The sequence below is a fragment of the Cyclopterus lumpus genome, chromosome 6 (assembly GCF_009769545.1).
Source record: "Cyclopterus lumpus isolate fCycLum1 chromosome 6, fCycLum1.pri, whole genome shotgun sequence".
NCBI classification, from domain to species: Eukaryota; Metazoa; Chordata; class Actinopteri; order Perciformes; family Cyclopteridae; genus Cyclopterus; species Cyclopterus lumpus.
In genome coordinates this window covers 8,405,101-8,425,297 of record NC_046971.1, presented here as the reverse complement: position 1 = coordinate 8,425,297, position 20,197 = coordinate 8,405,101, and the positions used below count along the sequence as shown (strand labels likewise).

Below are 20,197 nucleotides of genomic sequence, written 5' to 3'. Positions count from 1 at the left end.
GGCACCATGACAACCGGATATCCACCAAACAAAGTAGCAGGTACATCAATTATAATAAAAAGGGCTTCAGAGACTAATGGTGTCAACACACTTACCAAAGCACTTGCTCAGATTGGTCTGTTTGTCAATGAAGACTTTGGCAGAGACCACATTTCCAAAAGGCATAAACATCTGCAGAAGATCCTGGTCACCAAACTCCTGGGGCAGGTGGTAGATGAACAGGTTGGCGCCCTCTGGCCCTACTCCATTTGGTAATCAAATCAAACACTCACGTTAGATAGGTAGGTATTAAGATGCACACACACAGACACAATTAGCCAATCGCCAAGTTAAACTTATTTACAAACCAGATGAGAAACCTTATTAAAACGATGGCAGCGATAATGCTCACCTTCCTTCTGACCTCCAGCAATGCTCTGCTGCAGCAGAGACTGGCCGTAGAGGGAGGGCAGGGCGGAGGCTGCGTACTGCTGCATCCCTGAGTAGGCCTGGGTCAGAGCATCCATGGAGCTAGCTGCTGACCCGTTGCCCATGGAGGCTCCCATGGAGGCTCCCATGGAGGCTCCCATGGAGGCTCCCAGGCCTCCATTCATGGACCCCATACCTGTTAGACAGAAACCAATGAATGGGATAGTCTTTTAGCACATTTTCTTGGTGAATTATGTTTGAGGAATCAAATGCATTGGCCACCAGGGGGCAGAAAAACAAATCTTTACTAAAAAGCATTTGGTTTGTCAAGTCACACCATCTGGTCACTTCAGTATGTATAAGTATAAGTTATATAATATAATGCAGTCCAGTACAACAGCTCTGCAATGAGATGTTAGCTCAATTATGATTTTATTACCATGGTTGTAGTTGGTGGTGGTGGTGGTGCTGTACTGCTTTTTATTGCAACATGTTTGTAACATTCTTCTCTCCCTCAATGTTTGAAAATTGGGGTGGGCAAAAACAAAATTAAAAACACCTCTCAGTATAATGAAGTCCAGTTCAACACCATTACAGACTAAAACCTCAACTATAAACAGATAGATCAATCAACACCTTTAAAAATGTAACATTATTATCCATAGAAAGGTCGAATTTATGGCTGAGCTGTTGTATTGGTATGCATTAGATTTTACAGTGTTTCCACTGCAGCAAACCAAAACTCCAAATGAGTGAGGTTTTAAAGTATTTCTGCTCTCTAGTGGTAAATCTGCCTTAATGCAGCATTGGTATTAGTGTGAAAATGTTGGCAACCATCTTCTTTTAGCGAGTAATCAAATCAAGCCAGGAGATTCCACTTACCACCGACACTGTTGGTGAGAGCGCTAAGGTTGAGGCCCATAGAGGTCCCAGTGAGACCCTGCAGGGTGCCCAGAGATGCCAAGGTGTTCATGGCAGCACCCGCGTTGGACGCTGAACCCACTGTTGAAAGACACAATAAAAACAAAAATGACATACGGGTGACTCCCTTATGTTCAAAACACCTCGTCACTCTAAAAGGTTGGCATCTTAGTTATGAGAGGATGGCACCGCACTGAGGGGCAGATTAAAAGCTGTCTGTCCTTAACGAAGAGGTCATCACTGCACCAGCAATATGCAAAACCCAGACAGATGGAGCCAATGTATATTTACACAGATTAAAAGGGAAACGGGGGCTCTCATTTATTTTATGGGAGTTAATCAGCCACAAATAACATTTTATGAGGAATGGCTGAGGGCCGTTAGGCAAACAGCGGATGAGGGAGGTTTGCAGAGCAGTTGGTTGGGAGTTTTTCCTGATCCGATGTGAGGTCCTGGGACAGGGATGTAGTATGTGTACAGATTGTAAAGCCCTATGGAGGCAAATTTGCAATTTGTGATTTTGGGCTATACAAAATAAACTGAATTGGTTGATATCGTCCCAGCAGCAGGAGGGCTAACTCTGAACAACATGCATGTTCATCTCAGTGGGTGAGGGATTTTTATTTACACTTAAGATTTAAATGTTGTGTGTGAAGATAAACTACATAGTGGAATTTAGCTAAAGGTCAAAAACTCATCCGTAAACAAGTACTCTGGCCTAACTAAAATAACCATCAACACAGAGTTTGACTCACACAGGGAGCTTAATGCTGTATATACAGTGCATGCACATACTACAGCTCATGTTAGTGTTTAATTACTTGGACTAGCCAGGGCTCCCAGGGCTGCGCTGTTTGCAGACAGAGCGCTGTTGGAGGTTGGGCCGCCAGAACTCTGGGCTGCAGCCGCAGCAGCAGCTAATGTGGCCAAGTTCTGCAGCTGAAGGGGGTTCACACCTGCTGCGAGAACGAAGACACAGTGGCGATTATCAAAGACTTTCAAAGTTATACTATAGCTCTCTCAGACGGATGCCTTTCGTAAAAGTCAGAATGTCAAACCTATCCTGATTGCAAGCATAGAGAAAACATCTCTACCGTTTAAAATGGGATTTTCTCTCAGCCAACTCTATTGTCCACTACCTGATACATCAACACATTGTCGTAATCAACCTTAATGCCATTCACTCTTGCTGTTCAAGTGAACTTCTAAACATTCCTCAGAAATTGAACTTGTCAAATAATGTTTTTTCTTGAATAATCATAATCAACCCATTCAATTTGGTCCCTTTGGCATTAATGCGCCGAAACAATCCAAGCATGGTGTTTATTGTGGTTTCAGGGTTGTATTAGACACTTTAATAGAAAATGCAGCACTGGCTTTAGTGGAACCTATAACTATATTTCAACATACAAAACCTGCAGCGCTATCGTTACGGTGTGCAGTTTCCTGCTTTAAACATGGGACATTGTCCCACATGTCTATGTGGTTGTTATATTTGATGTGCTGTGTGTTAGTCTTTAAGCAGGCCTAGAATGACAGCACTGATTATTAATGTGCCACTGATCTGAAAGAGGAATGTGATTAACAGTCATTAAAACCATGCAGGTGTCAGGCACCAAGTCACAAGATTGTTGACATGAAAAGTGTCAGGTGTGAAGTCATCCACTATAAATGAACAAGCCGAGGGTGAACTCACCTCCTAGCCTCTGCATATTATTGAAACCGCTCTGGTTACTGGTAGATGTGGCCTGCTGGAGCAACTGGTGAGGACAAAGAAGGAAATAATTAATTCAAGAATCAAATAGGGGATACACAATTAGGTCTTAATTTATCAACAGTAAAATCAAAATGGCTTGATTTTATGAATTTTCATAACAATATTGTCAACTCAACTATTGCCATTAAATGAGGACAAAGTCTTATGTGTTGTAGTCCTGGCTTCCTTAAACTCATCACGCTTAGTTTGTTTATTGAGAGAATTTACTTGTGATTTAGGCCCTATTTACACTCGTCACATTCTGATAAAATCCAGGTGGGATTCAAGACATTTTAATTTTCACTTTGCTACATGTACAAGTCTCCGTTAGAGCGGATCGCAAATGTGATTGCAATGAGACTTTGTATGTATGTCACACATACACACACACTTTTATTGTCCGGCGGTTCTGTTTTTTCCACTTGTACAGCAAATCAAGTGATCGATATGGTAAACATATGGCTAAACTATGAATACATACATGTTCAAACTAAAACTGTGCCATACGATAATACAGGAGTATTTGTGTAGCTCTGCGGGGTTGCATGTTTGTACAACACTTACTGCCAGGTACTGCGGTGAGAGGGTCCCCAGGCCGGCAAGATTTCCCCAGGTGGAGGCGCTATTGAGCTGCTGAATCTGCTGTACTAGCTGCTGCTGCAGACGCCTCTGCTCCTTATCTCTCTGTGTGTCGGCAAACTTCACCACCAGAGGTGAGGAACAGCCCTGAAGCAGTGAAGAGGTCAGAGTCGTTAGACCGATTCAGAAGCACGCGGAAGAATCAAGAGTTTATTCATCAATGCAAGAACACAGTCATTGCAAGGAATTTCTCAAGGGGGGGGGGGGGGGGGGTAATGATCAATGCCTCAATACAGATTTGTAATGCCTGTTGCATTCATATCCAAGCTAACACACAGAGGACATCTGCCATGCATAGCTGAGGCAGGCCACATTCCAAAAGGAGCGCAGGACAAAGCTGCACACAGTCAATCTTTTTAGCACTCCGAAGAGCTAAATTGAGTCCACAGACAAGCAGACAACAGATGGGGACAACACTTAAAAAAAACAGACAGACATTCAAACAAGGATATGTCAGGACACATTAACAAGATAAATGCATTACAAAACATACAATCTCACGAACAGACAGTCTCATACTGTTTAGACAGACGCATGGACACGAGGCATGCGGTGCTGAAGTATTTTGAGAGTTGAGAGCCAGACAGGGACCAGGCTGGACAGGGAAATAGGCTTCTGCACCAGCAGCACCCCCATGGCAGTTGAGAATTGGGGAGGTTATGATATGCGGGGAAATAGGGGGCAGTTTAAATCTGGTACAAGGAGTGTTATATTTGGTCAGGCTTCTAATTAGACTTTGTCTGTCTGCTGTTTCACTGGGGAGCCTCTGACCTGCTAGCTGTCAAATTACTGCTGCTCCACTTCCACAAAGATACTATTGGCTACATGGACCTAGTTTTTTGAAGGAATCTAATAGGAATAGCTGCCCCAGTCTTGGTAAATTCTTTGTTAACCTATATTTCAGGGTGTGAGGTCTTTTCCCTGTGGTTCAAAATATAGATTTATTATGGTGAACTGTGATAGCTAGGCTCTAAAATATTATCTGGATCAATAAATGAGATGCTTTTAGTCCAGCCCAAAATTAGAGATGACATCATTTCTTGTGTCCTGTTAGCTCTGGATTCAGCAGCTATGTGAGAGGCAAGTTTTATTCAATTATTTTGCAGATGACAATGTCATTTTTGTAATTAGCAAGAGTGGCTTTGGAAATGACTCATGCTCTGTGATGAATGAAGGCCATCTGCTTGGACAGGTTCTTCATCTTTCCAACACAAGGGGGCAGCAGAATGTATGAGTTGGGGGGAAGGGGGGGGGGGACATGAGAAATAGGTGCTAAGGGGTACAGTACCTCCATAGTCTGAGAGTGATGCATGGTTTTGATTGCATTCTGTGCCGTTGCCCTGGTAGAAAATGTGACAAACGCACAGCCTGTAGGGGGGGGAACAGTAGGAGAGGGGGGGAAGGGAGGGACAAGAAGAAACAAAACAAGACAAAAGGTTTGGACAACTCGTTATGAACCCCAAAAAAACACATTACAGTACAGAGAATGGCAACTCCCAAGCACACAGAACCACCCTCACTGTTAGCACACGGAGAAAGAACAGAACAAGGAGAACAGTAACACGTGTAACATGAGCACAGTGATCGACGGATTAAATTGCCACCCAAAGAGGCTCAACTATGTGGTGTCATGGTGAAACAGTCAATGTGATTAAAACACACAAAATACACACAAATACACATTGAAAGGCTTTGATTTGATAACGTGTACAAATTTGCAATGGGTATTTTAAAGGTCCATTTCAAATTGTGGTTACATTGCGTAAAAATAAACAAAGATAAATTAATTGACAGAAAACTGTCTCTGCTGTGAGGGTTTTATCACATACATCAACACGAGAGCCACTCGCTCTCTGAGGCTTGATGCAGTTGAGAGCTATGTAGGAGATGCGACAACAAGCTAATTCCAGCCTTTGTAGAGTGTGATGAAGGAGGCGGTAAAAGAGGAGCCGAGCTGAGCCGCCTGCCAGCTGAGCCCAAGAACACCAGCAGCCAGTGGTTGCCAAGGCAACGGGCCATTGTGCCGGACAGCGAGTGCAGTGGCCCTTTGCTATGAGATGTGGAGGCTGAGTGTAACAACGGCGGGAGGATAGACTATGGGGATGGAATGGGCACCATTGGAAGTGAATAGCACTTGATTTGGGGGGAACAGGGGGTTTAAATAAAGTAGGGAGGGGCCTGAATAAATATTTGATGAGAATATGAAAGCACACCTACCTCTGCTCTGACCATCTGGTCCCCGGAGAATTCGGCACTCTTCCATCTGTCCGAAAGACAAGAACATCATCCTGATCTCGTTCTCGCCGTATTTCTTTGAAATCATTCCGATGAAGAGTTTTCTGTCTTCTACCGCTGCAGGTGGATAAAAAGAAGCTATTCAGACAAACAATCACAAAGCTATGAAAGCAGCAGTTACATCAGGCGTTAAATCTTGAACTTCTTTTTCAAGCTCTCTCCTTGTCATGCTGCCACATTTTCTATGTCTCACTTAAGGTGCCAGCCTCTTGTACAAATCTCTGCAACTTGCAGCTTTGTTTTCCTCAGTGTCTAGTTGAGACGGATGACTATCATCCATTTGTGCTCTTCTCTGTACCTGCTCTACTCTTCTCCCCTTGGTGCCTTTTAAAGCCCGTAATCCTCCTAACCCCTGACACTATATAGAAATGGTGTATTGCTGCACATTCCCTGAACTAAGCCTGTGACCTTCATACCGACATTAAACGGTCACAATCCAGCCCCGCCTTCTTTAAAAAAAATAAAAAATCTCCAACTCTCTCGTCTTGGCTAAATCTAAAATTATTTTTCCTCAACAGACATCATCTCTGTTCCCTGCTTTCCGATGGCTAATGTCATCCTACATTTCACAAGTGCTGTCAACAAATATTCTAAATCTTAATATATGCTGATGTCTGCGTTGCACGCACTGCATGCTCCGCATAACAGGAGCATGTCACTTTAGTTAGTTGAAAATGTATGTAACGTTAGGTCAAGCTGTACGAAGAATTATTCATAAACAACAGTGTTGATGGCAGAGAACATGGGCCGCAGAGAGCGACATTGTGTCCCAACGGCAAGCATCACATTTCTACATGGAAACAAACCACGTGCACATCAGCTGTGCGCACAAGATCAGGCTGGAGATGTAACCACTTAAAAGTTGGGTGATTTGCTCTCATTTTATATTGTGATATTAACTAGGAATACAACATGGAAGTTAGAAACTTCCAGGCGATCCCGTCTAGCCACCGTATTACATTTTTTGTAGAGAAATGAGGAGGGATCGTATCGCTAAATCCTCTTTTCGACCTCACAAGTCAGCCATTCCTCATCCATACGTTTTATTTAAAGTGTGCAACAGAAATAAATAGAAACAGGGCCCCCGACTAAAGTTCAGGTCAAAACAGCAGAGCTACGTTGGTCTAGGCTTGTTAGTACACAGTGTCCATTGATATGAGCAAAAATACATTTGCATAGTAAATTAATGAAATGTGTTTTTAGAACAAATATTCAAACTTCGCCAATGTTGACAGCCCTACATTTCCCACGAATCCACTTACCACTTGTTTTCTCACTGTCAGCGGGTTTCATCTGGATAGGATGATGCATCTGGGAAAACGGGGTAGACAAATGGTTAATACAAGAATCTCACATCTTCACACTCATCCCCTCCATCTTATAGCATGCATTCTCTTGTTGTGTTCTCTCACTCAAAACACCATCATCCCTCACAACTGCTAGAATCAGAAAGATGTCCGAGTCAATGGCTGGGATCAAATTCTTCAGTATTCACGTCACTGTAGAATACTGTACTGTAGAATTTTAATTGGACTTTTATATTCTTCCTGTCAATATCCCTCATCTTCATTATAACCATTTTACTTGGTTGACAAGTAAGCAGATTTTGCATCCTTTTAAATGTACAGTGAGATTTAGTTGTTTCGTAGTTTTTCTTTAATTAGGAATTGTATCACATACAAAATGAACTAGGTGTGGCAAATCTGAGCTGTGAAAAATCTAATTTGAGTCCAGCATGAAGCTCTATCTATGTGTTCATGTGAGAAACCGCTTCAGGATCTGTCATTTTATACCACTTAATGAACACATTTGTCCAAGGTAACTCACAGAACTTCAAGGGAAAATATATTTTGCTCATTTTACCTGCCATGTGATGTGAAAGAGAAGAAAAAAATCTCTCCGTGAGATAAAAAAAAAAGTGGGCTTGTTTTTGACAAGCGCTAAAGAGAAGCAGACAGATGGCCTGCTCAGTATGGGTACTAAGCTAGCGTCACTGACCAAGGAGAGGGAGGCACATGAGGGAGAGAAAACCGGAACAGAAACCAGCTTTTCCACTGTCACGCAAACCAAACTCAGTCACCCGGAGTCACCACGAGTCACAGTATGATCGGGGACTGGGATCCCAGAACTGCATGTCGAAACTTTATTTGAAATGTCTGTCTGATCGATCCAGTAAAGAGAGCCAGGCCTGTATACTCAGCCTACTACACTCATTTATCAACACAGTTAAATATTTACCTGTGACCTCAGACAGTTGCTCCATTCCCAATAGACTGTGCTATTGATTTAATCGACGGCTGGAGTTTTTTGTTATAGATTTAATTGATTCGAAGGGTTTATAGCTTTAATCTCTAGATAAATCAGGCAATGAATTAAGAAACCACACTTACTCTCATAAAGCTTCATTAAAAAAAAATTCAACACGACTCCTTTTATACCTCCAACTTTGGGAAATAAAAATGTAGACGTGCATCAATGATTCATGCGGACAAGCATTAATAATTTTTTCCACTTTGTGGTGATTGGGTCCTGTGCCTCAGTGAATAACCTGCTGCCCATGCAAGCACAAGTTACCTGATACCTGCATATGTAGTGTGTGTATGGGTCATTTTAGTGTGTTAAGAGTCAGGGCCGAGATATTTTTCAGGCCGGACAGAGCCGAGAGCTCATTATCGGCCAGCATACAACTCACAGCCTGCATCAGAGATGTAGAGGGTGCTAAAAGCCGCCCATACTGTGCTTACTCACCCCACTTAAAGTCTTTATGTTGTGCATCGCATTCTGGGCCTCCAGTGCAGCTTTTCTTGTATAAAAAGTAACAAAACAGCATCCTGAAGAAAAAGAAACGGGGACAAACAAAGGGCGGGGGTAAGGAGACAAAAAACAGCATTAAAAACACAGCGCATACAGACTACAGTTAATGTAATCCCACTACTGCTGCAGAGCAAGAAGCTAAACGGATGAATATGGTCTCTATATATCACATGTTAGAAACATGTGACAGGATATTCTTAGCGCCAACTGTTAGTTGGTGCAACAGCTCAAGTGGAAGCTTGCAGCGAGGACACTGTAGTAATGAGATAGTTGAAGGCTGTTGTGTGACATGAGCATAGAGATGACCACAGGGTAAGATAGCTGTCAGGAGGCGCTGATGCGCAATCCGCAGGTCAACACAGCCTGTGCATGCCAGTACACATTACATAAGAATCGCATACAAACATACATACAGGAGGCATGAAAACGGCACAAAGAGACAAGAAGGGAGCAGGAGTGAGCGAGAGGAAGAGGAATGATGGGAGGAGAGAGGAGGTGGGGGAGGGGGATGAAGAAAAGAAGAGCGGGGGAGGGAAAAAAAGCCTCTCATCCTTCCGTCCCAGCAGACCGCCAGTGGCGTTCCAGCCTGTCAGTTTCACTGGGCTGGGGAAGTGGAGCACTGCAGCGTCTCTGACCTACATAGTGTGTATTATGCTGTTACTGGAGCTCCCAGGCCGCGGGGAGGGCTGTTGAACTCCAATATGCATCGAGCTGCTCTCTTCTCTCTCACAACCGGCTGAGCTCTCTCTTTATCTGCTGCTTAGCCCTGCCTCCAATTTACTGGAGCTAAATAAACCATCCAGAGAGGCTTGATAGTTATCAGATGATTTTTTCATGACCGGCAGTAGACGCAACCTAAAAAACACGCAAATCTGATGGCTCTTCAATAGATCTGTGGCAAAGTAAACAACCAAAATGGAAGTGGGATTCCAGAAATTTCTGCGAACAAAAGCAAGATTGATGATAGGAAGGGGGTGAAAGGTGTATTATCTGCCACGCAAATAAACACAAGCCAGATATTGTCAGGCCATCGTTCTTTGATAAAACTACCCCCACTTCTCCCAGTAGGAGTAGGACTACTGGGAAAGGAGAATGGCAGTGAAATAGATGGGCGTGCCGCGGCAAAATATTCACCTCACACAGAGCCAAAGGCCGCTGTGATCAGGCTAGATTATCTATTAGAATACATTAACATCGCATTAACATGTCAATAGGCCATCACAGCTGACACTCCACATAACCGGGGAGGGCTCTGCAAAAAAAAACAAAAAAAGGGCTGGGGGGGTGGGCTTTGAACTCTTCAGCCTCCTAATGAACTGCACACAGTTTGTTGGCTGTATTTCTATATACGCACAGAATAATAAGCATCCTGGAGCTTTTCTGGTATAGCTTTGAACACACTCAGGAATATCTGGTCAGATTAGAATGGTGTATATCTTTGTAAAAAGATCATGTGCTGTCCTGGTCACATGGTGTGTTCCATTAGTGCCCCGACACACGGGCCGTTTTAAAATAAAGAGGCACAGTAAAGTAAGGAGCCCTGGGAACTTGATAAAGATCTAAATTTAGAGGTTCCCTTTAGCAAATTCCATAAAGTTTAAACAAATTACACTGCTAGTCAATGAAAAGGCATCCAATTTATTTGCACAGACAACACAGTTGTTGTTATGTTATAATTTTATAATTTAGTGCTGCAAGGGCTGAAAAAAAAAAAGGGGAGTTTAAACTCAAGAAAAGCTTAATTGTCCATCTACAAGTAACAGCATTGATGTCAGTATGCCTTCCACTTGTAAAAGGGTTGAGTCGAACTGTAAGGATAGACTGCGTTAAATGGGTAATATCACTGATTCACTTGGCTGAACAGCCAGGCAACTCTCTGACTGCCTCCACCAACGATTTTACAGACTCAATCAGTGGAACAGCAGCTTATCAGGTTTGAATAATGCCAATACCACCTGAAAAAAATACAAGTGACAGTTGGCCAGTATCCTTTAATGCCAAACCGCCTGTGAGAGCATAGTCCAGCTTGGTGTGTCAGGACGACGAAACCACTGGTAGCCCAAAACGGACTCCCTTTAGACACAGAGCCCAGCATCAAAACAGGGTCCAACCCCATTAAAACCCCAGTGGATTAGTGCCTTTAGCCATAGTGAGTCAATCAACCACCGAGGGAATTGAAATTTGGTTGATGTCGGAAACCAAGGACATCTGGGAAGCTGTTGCTTACTTTATTCACCTGCAGTTAGTTACGGGAGACTGAGCACTTCTAGTGGCACTTTGCAGCTTTCTGTAGACAGCAGGCTTCCACTTCACCGTCTTCTCTAATTGGAACCTTAACTGAATCGCTCAACTCGAGGACTATTTCTAAAAGGTGAGCGCATCGATAGAGGTCTTAATGGAAAATTGCAGTTGAGCAACACTTCCTTCATACAATGCTGCTTTTAAGCCAGCACAGCAAAGTAAATGAGAAAAAATGTTTCCGATACTGCAGGGTTATGAAAAAAAGGTTACTTTTTAACACTGAAACAAAAGACTATTGAATCATCCTATCTGCAAGCAGACAAATAGCTACATTACTTGTGCAGACAAGCAATGCTGTGCACTGCCTTAGGGGATTGTGCTGAAATGTGATGGTAGATGACGTGGCAATAACAGTGTTTTGTGTAGAGTTTGACCACTAAAAGCCAGGCAAAAACAGGTCGAGGACAACGGCGGCCACATAAAAGTTTAACATTTCTCTGTAAAATTAAAGGTAACCAACCAAAATGTATTCATACAACATCATGTTTTCCTAGAATGAGTGTGAGGCAGGACACTTTACATAACGGATCATCAATTTTAAATCAGATTATTTCGTGTAAATTGTTAAAGCTAGGGCAGGCAATTTATTTAATATTTGTTGAAATTACATCCCCAAAAGCAATCAATAAATCAAATGGTGGCCAACAAAATAAAATAAAATATCTGTGGCAGGACTGTAATGAGCCTGTCGCATCATTTAATGCATGAAATGATAAATGGCAAACCTGGCTGTCTACTTATGCGCACTCTGCCCTTGCTGGCATTAATTTTGACAGTTATGGGTACTAACAAAAGCAATGTTTGTCATTTACAATCATTATGAAAATGGTAGGTGTTTTCTGACATGCGAATGACACGATAACCAGATTGTCTCTAAAGATAATCTCCATCCCTTCAATGTTATATACAACAGACTAAGCAGATTTATACTACAGGCGATAATTGTTTGTTTGATTGTGTCCGATCTAAAAATTGTACCGTCATTGTTACATTATATAATTGTTTGTTTGGGACCCGCTTGATAACTAGATGATACATCTCAAAAGGTAATTGGATAGGGTTAGCGATTATAACAATGCAATGTTCTCCCCAACCCTCAGAAGTTAGGAAGTGCACATTCATGCATTAGGAAGTGCACATCCATGAGTTTTGAAATGATTGCTTTGGAATGAGGCTGGAGGAGCTTGGAATTTTTGGGTTGGATACTTTCAAAATGTAGTTTACTCTTGCTGGTTTCTCCAGAGTTGCCATACCTGGCTTTAATCCAACTGATTAATTAACTAATCACTCAACACTATATTTTCAAAAAGCTCTGTGAACAAATAATGACTGAAATAATATTTTTCCGTACCTTTGCTCTGAGGGGGATTCTGGGTGCGATCACGGAGGATGTTGATCTGGTGCACAGCTCCGTAGGGCTCAAAAAGCTCTTTAAGTTCTGTTTCTGACCAGGCCCGCGGGATCTGGCCCACAAACATCTTGATGGAGTCTGGGTCCGGCTGGTCCAATTGCTCCAGCGACCCGTTCATCTTGCTGCCGTTGCCGTTGCTAAGAGAGAAGAAAAAAAGAATACATTATTAATACACTCGGATCGCAAAAATAATTATTGAACGGTATTGTTGCTGCCACATACACCGATAATCTACAGTTCACAATTGTGTTAACAAGATTCACAATGTAGTTTTCTCCTGAAATAGCCAAATCAAATTTATTATTTTTGCTAATGGATGAGACTACCTCTCAACAATTAGCAAAAATGGTATGCACCCATTTCAGATTTTGGCATAACACGTTAAACAAATGCCTTTTTTAGAGCCAAATACGTCCAAATAGCCGATGCCACTTTTCTCAGCAAAACTTTTGTTTGCATATTGGCCGGTTCGGAAAATGATTGGGCTTTGTCATGGTGGAGGAGGACTGCATGTGTGAAACCAACAACCAATCAGGCTAAATTGTGATTCATTAGTTGACCTAGAGTTAATGTCTGTGGGTTTTCATAACTAATCTTAATGCGCTTTGATAGTGTGTATACATTTCAAATTTACTACCAAGGAGTCAGATGGTTTACAGAGCTTTAAATCCTTTTATGTAACAGTTTAACACATGTACACAATATTTTGTTTCCAATAATAGATGGTGCAACAACACTGCCAAGTCAACATATCACTTAACAATCTTATAGTAGTAGAGCAATGACTGAGTTGAGTGAACTACTAGATCGTGCCCTTTTCCTTTGAGGCAAGCTTTAGGGACAGAGAATCAATACCCACCAGAGTCTCCACGATTACAACACCTTTGTCTCACTCACAAAAAAACTCAAGGGCACAAACATTTCCTGACAGGTAAACAGGTGCTGGAAACCAGAAATGAGGTCAGAGCTACAGCCATCCATGGGTGTCGAGGCAGAGAAATCATGTTACGCACAAAGCATCGCTCCCAATGCACAATGTAATACCACAGTGGATCAAGAAGGGCCACAAGTACAACACAATAGTTGTAGAGTGTGGCACAAGAGATGTGTGGCACACACGCACGCACACAAAATTATTTAAACAACATTGTGAAAAGTGAGACTGTCAAAGAGATACACTAATGTAAAAGCAATATCTCTCGCGCGCACACACCGACACACATACACAGACCTTTGGACGCGAGCCATCCATCTCTTACAAATTGAGCCCAGTCGTTCCGCAGAAACACCAAACTCCTTGAGGGACCTAAATGACATGCTGACAAATCACACTTCAGCTCTTGTTCTTCTGATATCCAACTCCTGATATCCAACTCCACGCCTCAGTATGAATGGTTTATTTTTTCCGGAGGCTGTCGATACATTCATATAAAACAGTAGAAAAAACGATCCAGTAAAACAAAAGCCTCTCTCCACCAAAAAGGGGTGAGTGCACCCCTCCCACCAGCTCCGACAGCTAAAAGAAAACAGCAATCCAGAGCTCTAAACCTACAAGAATCGCTGGATAGCAGACAGAGTTTTTTTTGCAGTACATCTCCTCCTCAGGCTCTTTGGCGATGGTACAGAGAGTAACCTACAGCTTCTTCACCACAGCAGGGGAACAATCACATATTGTTCGCCCATGCTGGAGAACACTATTCACCGTTCCTCTACAGCACAATGGGCCGAGTCAGAGACCCTTTGGAACACGTTGAAGGCTACTAAGGCCACAGCACTGGTGGGTGACACCATTTATCCAGTTTTGCCAGTAGCATTCTGACGCCATTTTGCTGAGGACCCTTCAATGAAATCATGCTGTAGAAATGAGAAACCACACTTGAAATACTGGAATTGTGTCACTGCATTCAAAAACACAAAGGCTCAAAATCAACACCCTTTGACAGTGTCTCCTTTTCGTTCATCAACCGCACATGCCACCTGCAGCTGTATATTGTCTCTTCAGCTTAAGGAACTGCTGAAGGTAAATATACATTCTTTGGCCTTACTACAAACTATACATTCTTTGGCCTTTCTACAAACCCTAAAAAAGATAACTCACTGAAACAAAGAAAGAAATAGATAGATAGGTATCATGCATTTATGTTACTCAAGTAATACAAATTGTTGCGTCGCAGAACTGTATTGTAATGTGAATAAGGCAAAGAGAGTAAGCACTGTCACATTAAGAGCTGTATTGACCACTTGAGTTGAAACTGTGGGAAAGAGAAACAACCTAGAGCAGCAGAATAATAATAATCTTTTTTTTTTTTAAAGGTAAAGGAAATATATAGCAAAAACTATAGAAGAGCATTTCAATTTGTTGCAATATATCATTTAAGAATAGTTCGTCATTTTGAGAAATACCCTTCTCTTTCTTGCAGGTTAGATGAGAAAATGTATACACAATCATATTGTAGGCAACTATGAAGCTAACACAAGCAGCCAGTAAGCTTAGCACAAAGACTGGAAATAGGGGGACAAAGCAAGCCTAGCTCTGTCCAAAGGTTAAAAAAAAATCAGCAACTCTTAAGCTCAGAGAAATAGTCTGTTTCCTTGTCTAACCAAAGAAACCAAATAACCGAACCATTACTTTAAAAAAGGGATAGCCATTAACTGTGGCTAGCTCTGCTAGCTTAACTCCCAGAAGGTAACGGCTGTTTTCAAGGATCAGTATCTTCAAGTAGCATATCAGTTTCAAGTAACACCTGCTGACATTAGGTAGTATCCATCAGTGGAAGAGTGGCGTGCAGTTAAAGCTGCATAATGTTATGTCAATAAAGCAGTGGCATTATGCAAATACAAAGCTGCTAGTGTACGCCTTAACACTGTCAACAGTTTTCACAGAAGTTATTTCTTCAGCAGAAACTAGTTTCCGATAACTGTTGACAGTGTTAAGTCCCGTGATGTCAGAGTAGCCAGGATCTCTTGCAATGGGGAGAGACACCAGAAATCTCAAGACTCACATTGCATCTTGTGGTGGAAATTTATCATAATGTTATTTTCCATTACACATCTCAAAACTTGAGGAAATGTGTCCGACCCTAAAGGCACCATGGCTACACTAATATTATTAGTCTTATACCGGTTGAAGAATTATAGTCCAGTGGCAGCTTTGTAGGCTTGTTTCTGACTTGGGTTAGCAAAATATTTCTAATAACAGTGTTGTCGAAACATTCTGCTTCTCCATATTTGCTGGCTACAAGCCTTTTAAAAAAACAAGATTTTCACTGCAGTCAAAAAACTGTTTGCTCTACTACTATTTTATATATGTAATAATTAGGCTATACACTACTTAAAAAAGGCATCATAGTTTATTACTTGATTTATATTTTTGTATTAAGTAGCCTAATTGGTAACTAATATTGACAAATGAATATATGAAGTACAATATTTTCCTCTGAGATATAGTGGAATAGAAGTATAAAGTAACATAATGTTAAATGTACAAAAGTGCAGTAGTTGAGTAGCCTAAATGTCTTAAGAGCTTAGAGTTTCTCAGAGCTCAGCTCTTTGTGTTGCTCTCCTCAACCTTTAAAACGTACATAAATTTTTGGGGGGGGGGACCATGTCCAACCAGTCTCACAAATCCTGTGGGAAAAACTGACCATAGTTGAGTACTTCAGATTAAATATAATATAAAAGCAGACAGATATAGAACAAATATAGATCATCATTAACAATACAAATTCAAAAATACTAGTTGATTCTGTCAATTAGTGCCCAACTCTGCTCCCTACAACACCCGGCGTAGTGCTCCCAGACAGGAGTGATGAAGTCTTATGCTGAGATTCCATAAACAGCCCTGCGATATGGCAGCTCATCGAGCTTTAAGATACTCCGTAGCAGCTGACGAGTCATTCAGAGCCAGAGCCACGACAGTTGCAAGCTTACTGCTGCACCACCCATAAAAACAGGTGATTTATCTGGACCATGTGTTTGTCCTGTTGGTGAGCTCTGACCGCGCAAGTATGCCAGTATGAAATCTCAGCATTGTTTGTCCCTAAAGCATCAGGGGTCCCAGCAGCAACACATGTGATATGATTGTGTTATGTCACCACTGCTGATATAATTGTGGTCACTTACATTATTAAAACGGACTAAAACTCCTTTGCCGTAGGCTGTTTTGGTAACCAGCAGTACACTGCTTTCATGCTTTATTGGGGATATAAAAAAAGGTCAGAGATCACACGGACACACTAGTGCTTCTGAGAAAAGAGGAAAATCAGTTGCCTGAAACAGCTGTTTGCTAGTAATACCCCCCCAAAAAATCATGAGTTGCTTTTTCTTTGAGGAAACCAGTGGCCTTATAAGCTGATTCAACAAGACAGAATGTCTCCAATGGCATGGTAATATCTTTGACAGCCGTCAAGCAAAACATGGAGGCTTTCTCTTCTGGCTTCATCGATTTACTCCACAAATACATAAAGAAGGTAGAATATTCTTTGAAAGGTTGAATAGGGTTTCACAAACTTGGCATGAAAATATCCTCCTGACACTCTTGGAGTTGGAGCTTTAAAATGGTCACAGAACACAGCAGCAGGATTAACATAATGTTTGCTGTAGGACCCCTGAAAAAGCAGACAGACTCATCGCTCAGGTTTGAAAGAACAAATAATGACAGGATAGATGACGCTTGAGGCCAGAAAGCAGTAGAGATGTGCGATATTTGATTTCCATACCAAGTGGTTGACCCTAATCATCACATTGTGGTTCTGATGAGAAGTTATTAAGATATTTCCTCCTGGCATTAACTCCAATCCAGCTCAATATGCCCTGATTTCACTGTTGCATTTCCCCTGATGAAGACAGACATGTTCAATCAGCCTCTGAATGGGCCGCATGTTAACAGACGGCCAGCATCTGATGACAAGGCCCGCCCCATTAGCTCCATAATCACACCAAGCGTCCCTGGCGGTTATGGATGACGTTGCTAAAGCACGGCTTGTCTGTTGGCTTGTGTGAACGAACACATCGTCAGATTCCTGGTCAAATAAATGTAAATATTCAGGTAGAGGCTCACCGGAAGCAGCAGCAGCTAACAATGCATCTAAAATGAAGCCAAACAGCCCACTACAAGCAGCAATTACACTTGATTACTTTGAGAGAGTTTGCCAACTGCCCCGACAGTCATCCATTATTCTAACCTGTGATAGGTAACAGAAGACCTTTAATTAAATAAATACCCCAACTGAATATTTTGCTCTCCAGTTTATGCTTACAAATACTGAAATAATTCCACTATCCACGACTATCTATATTTTAGATACTTAGTAGTTTAAACTATGGTGTCCAAGTTAAGTGAATTAAATTAGACACTTTTCAAACATTGTTTTATGTTGACATCGGGCATTGTAGGACCGTAGGCAGAAAAGTACTGTGAATGCTACAAACGGCGCATTTTAAATTTGAATGCTGGAATTTTGTAGGTCAATTTATAATGAATTTGGACTAATACACAAAATGGAGGTCATGTATACTTAATGAATTGCTGATTTCAAACCAATCCATTACTGCACAAAAACACCTTTTAAATTTGATTTCATGTGAAATGCAGACACTGACCTCTAGGCCATAAGCATGCTGACCTGAACAGTGCATAATCTTGAAAACATTATGCTAATTGATATCCAATTTTAGATAAGCTCAGATAAATAGCTTATTTTGCTGATTTGACATGCCTCTAGTTTAGACTTTGTTGATAACCAAACAGCCGCGCAATAACTGACCATTTCATGGACATGATGGGTGCATCTGGTCTTATGTAACCATGCAAAGCTTCCAGAAGAATTTGCTCAACCTCCGATGACACCGCCCCACATAGGGTACGTGATTATGAGCGATATGCATGGTGCTCCAGGACAGCCAGCCATGCAATTATTGCGGCGCAAAACTAGAAGCGGGAGCAGAGAAACAGGTGACAGACTGGATCACAGCCCCCCTACTCTTGGCGTTCAACATCTGGCTCCATGGCACTCACCCCATCGCTGCCGCTGCCCTTGCAGCTAGCAGAACAGCTGGCCCGAGGAGCTCACCCCACACCCAGTGCCAAGATCCTACACTTCGCACAGATCAACAGCTCCCTGACCACAACAAAAGGGATCACTGTGACGCTTAGTTTACTGACATGGCAAACACAGTGGCTGCCAAAGGATCACACTTAAGCCCTCATAGTCACTCTTACGGTCAACAATCAGGGGGATAAATCAATCAAATACAACTGGGACCAGATATAAATCACCACGGCACTATCTGGTGAGAGCCTACAAAGAATAACCTGGGATTTTTAAAACACCCATTAAATTCCCCATGCTCCTGTCAATTTGGGATTATCATTGGAAGGTAGGGGCGCTATAAATGATTAATTAATGGCCCAATTAAATTACTGCTAACCGTTATAGTGAAATGCATCCATCACAATTTCCTTAAATGTACAACTTCAAAGTGCATGTTTTGCCCAAGAACATTCAAATTTAAGATAGAGCCTACAAAATACCATTGCATGTCATCAAGAAATGGAGCAGAATCTTACATTTGATACGATATTACTAGGTATCGTTTAACATTTCTTAACAACATTACAAAAACTATTTTCCTGTTAGACTGTTCCGACTGTTACAGTAGAACACATTTTACGATATTACCTTGATGAGATTCGTCTAAACCACATTGATAAAAGTTGATGAGAAAACTACTGAAACACACTAACTATTGTTTTTTTGTTTTTGTACGTGTTGATCATGATATTTATTTAAGTGCAAAACGATGAAATCACAAAGGATCAGGCCTACTTTACTGCAAAAAAAAGAAAGTTAACACTCCTGAAAGTGAACGCTTATAAAAAATGTAAACCGCGTTGCATCCGCTGTTTTAGAAATGTTGTTTGTCAAATTGGATTAACGTAAGCTGGCGTTGTGTCGAGAGGACGGGGTTGTACGATGCCCCTCCGTGCTTCGTGGATGTATCCTCTCCCCTGTGTTCTTGCCGTGTCACAAGATTCACAGTAATGGCTCAATAATGTAGGAAACCACGTGTTTTCAACCGTTAAGTAAGCACTCTACTTACAACATGGACGGGGTGCAGCTAACGACGGTAGCTCGCTCGATAGCTAGCAGCGAGACAGGGAGGGACCGTGTACTGCCTACAAACAAGCTTCACTTCTGCGGTTAAACTAAAATACAACATACATCATGGCGGCAACAAAAACTCATTAATAGCTAACTTTACGTCCACTTGACTCTACCCAATGATCAGTCAATAAGTGCACATTTTTAAACACCTAGTTAGCTAAGTTACCGTTTTGATCGAACACGTCCAACGTAAACTTGGTCAACTAGGGAAACTAACAAAGACCGCGGCGCTTTTGTTTGTACAAGTAAAGTCAAACATGCGTACACTCTCCACTGTTGTTCCTAAAAGCTAACACATAACGCAGTTTCTTACTGAAACGTGTGGTCTCCGGAAGCACATGTCACCCGACTCAGCGCGCCTGGTGTCCAACAGCGAGCTAGCGAACTGCGTTTACTTCGGGTAACAAGATGTTAGCCCCCAAAAAACGTCGCGTGCGGCCGTTATTAGTCGTATTAAATGTACTTAATCAACTTCCGTTGCGGTTG

The 20,197-nt window shown here is 41.9% G+C and overlaps 1 protein-coding gene across 14 annotated transcripts in view; it reads right to left on the bottom strand.

Annotated features, from left to right (window-relative positions):
* Positions 1 to 20,197, bottom strand: part of LOC117732398 (CUGBP Elav-like family member 2) — a 28,531-nt gene that overhangs the window by 5,167 nt on the left and 3,167 nt on the right. For 4 of the 14 annotated variants that reach the window (XR_004609591.1, XR_004609593.1, XM_034535316.1 and 1 more), the window contains exons 2-12: positions 12,486 to 12,682; positions 8,768 to 8,850; positions 7,282 to 7,330; positions 5,942 to 6,076; positions 5,013 to 5,092; positions 3,650 to 3,811; positions 3,026 to 3,089; positions 2,151 to 2,288; positions 1,291 to 1,410; positions 392 to 604; positions 96 to 242 (exon numbers count right to left, since the gene is read on the bottom strand). Coding sequence is in view for 8 of the 14 variants with exons in the window: in XM_034535316.1 (XP_034391207.1) it covers positions 96 to 242; positions 392 to 604; positions 1,291 to 1,410; positions 2,151 to 2,288; positions 3,026 to 3,089; positions 3,650 to 3,811; positions 5,013 to 5,092; positions 5,942 to 6,076; positions 7,282 to 7,330; positions 8,768 to 8,850; positions 12,486 to 12,682 (1,388 nt within the window). In the remaining 6 variants the exon portion in view is untranslated. The remainder of the gene's footprint in view (positions 1 to 95; positions 243 to 391; positions 605 to 1,290; positions 1,411 to 2,150; positions 2,289 to 3,025; positions 3,090 to 3,649; positions 3,812 to 5,012; positions 5,093 to 5,941; positions 6,077 to 7,281; positions 7,331 to 8,767; positions 8,851 to 12,485; positions 12,683 to 20,197) is intronic. The other 10 variants (XR_004609592.1, XM_034535317.1, XM_034535323.1 and 7 more) reach the window with 4 other exon arrangements.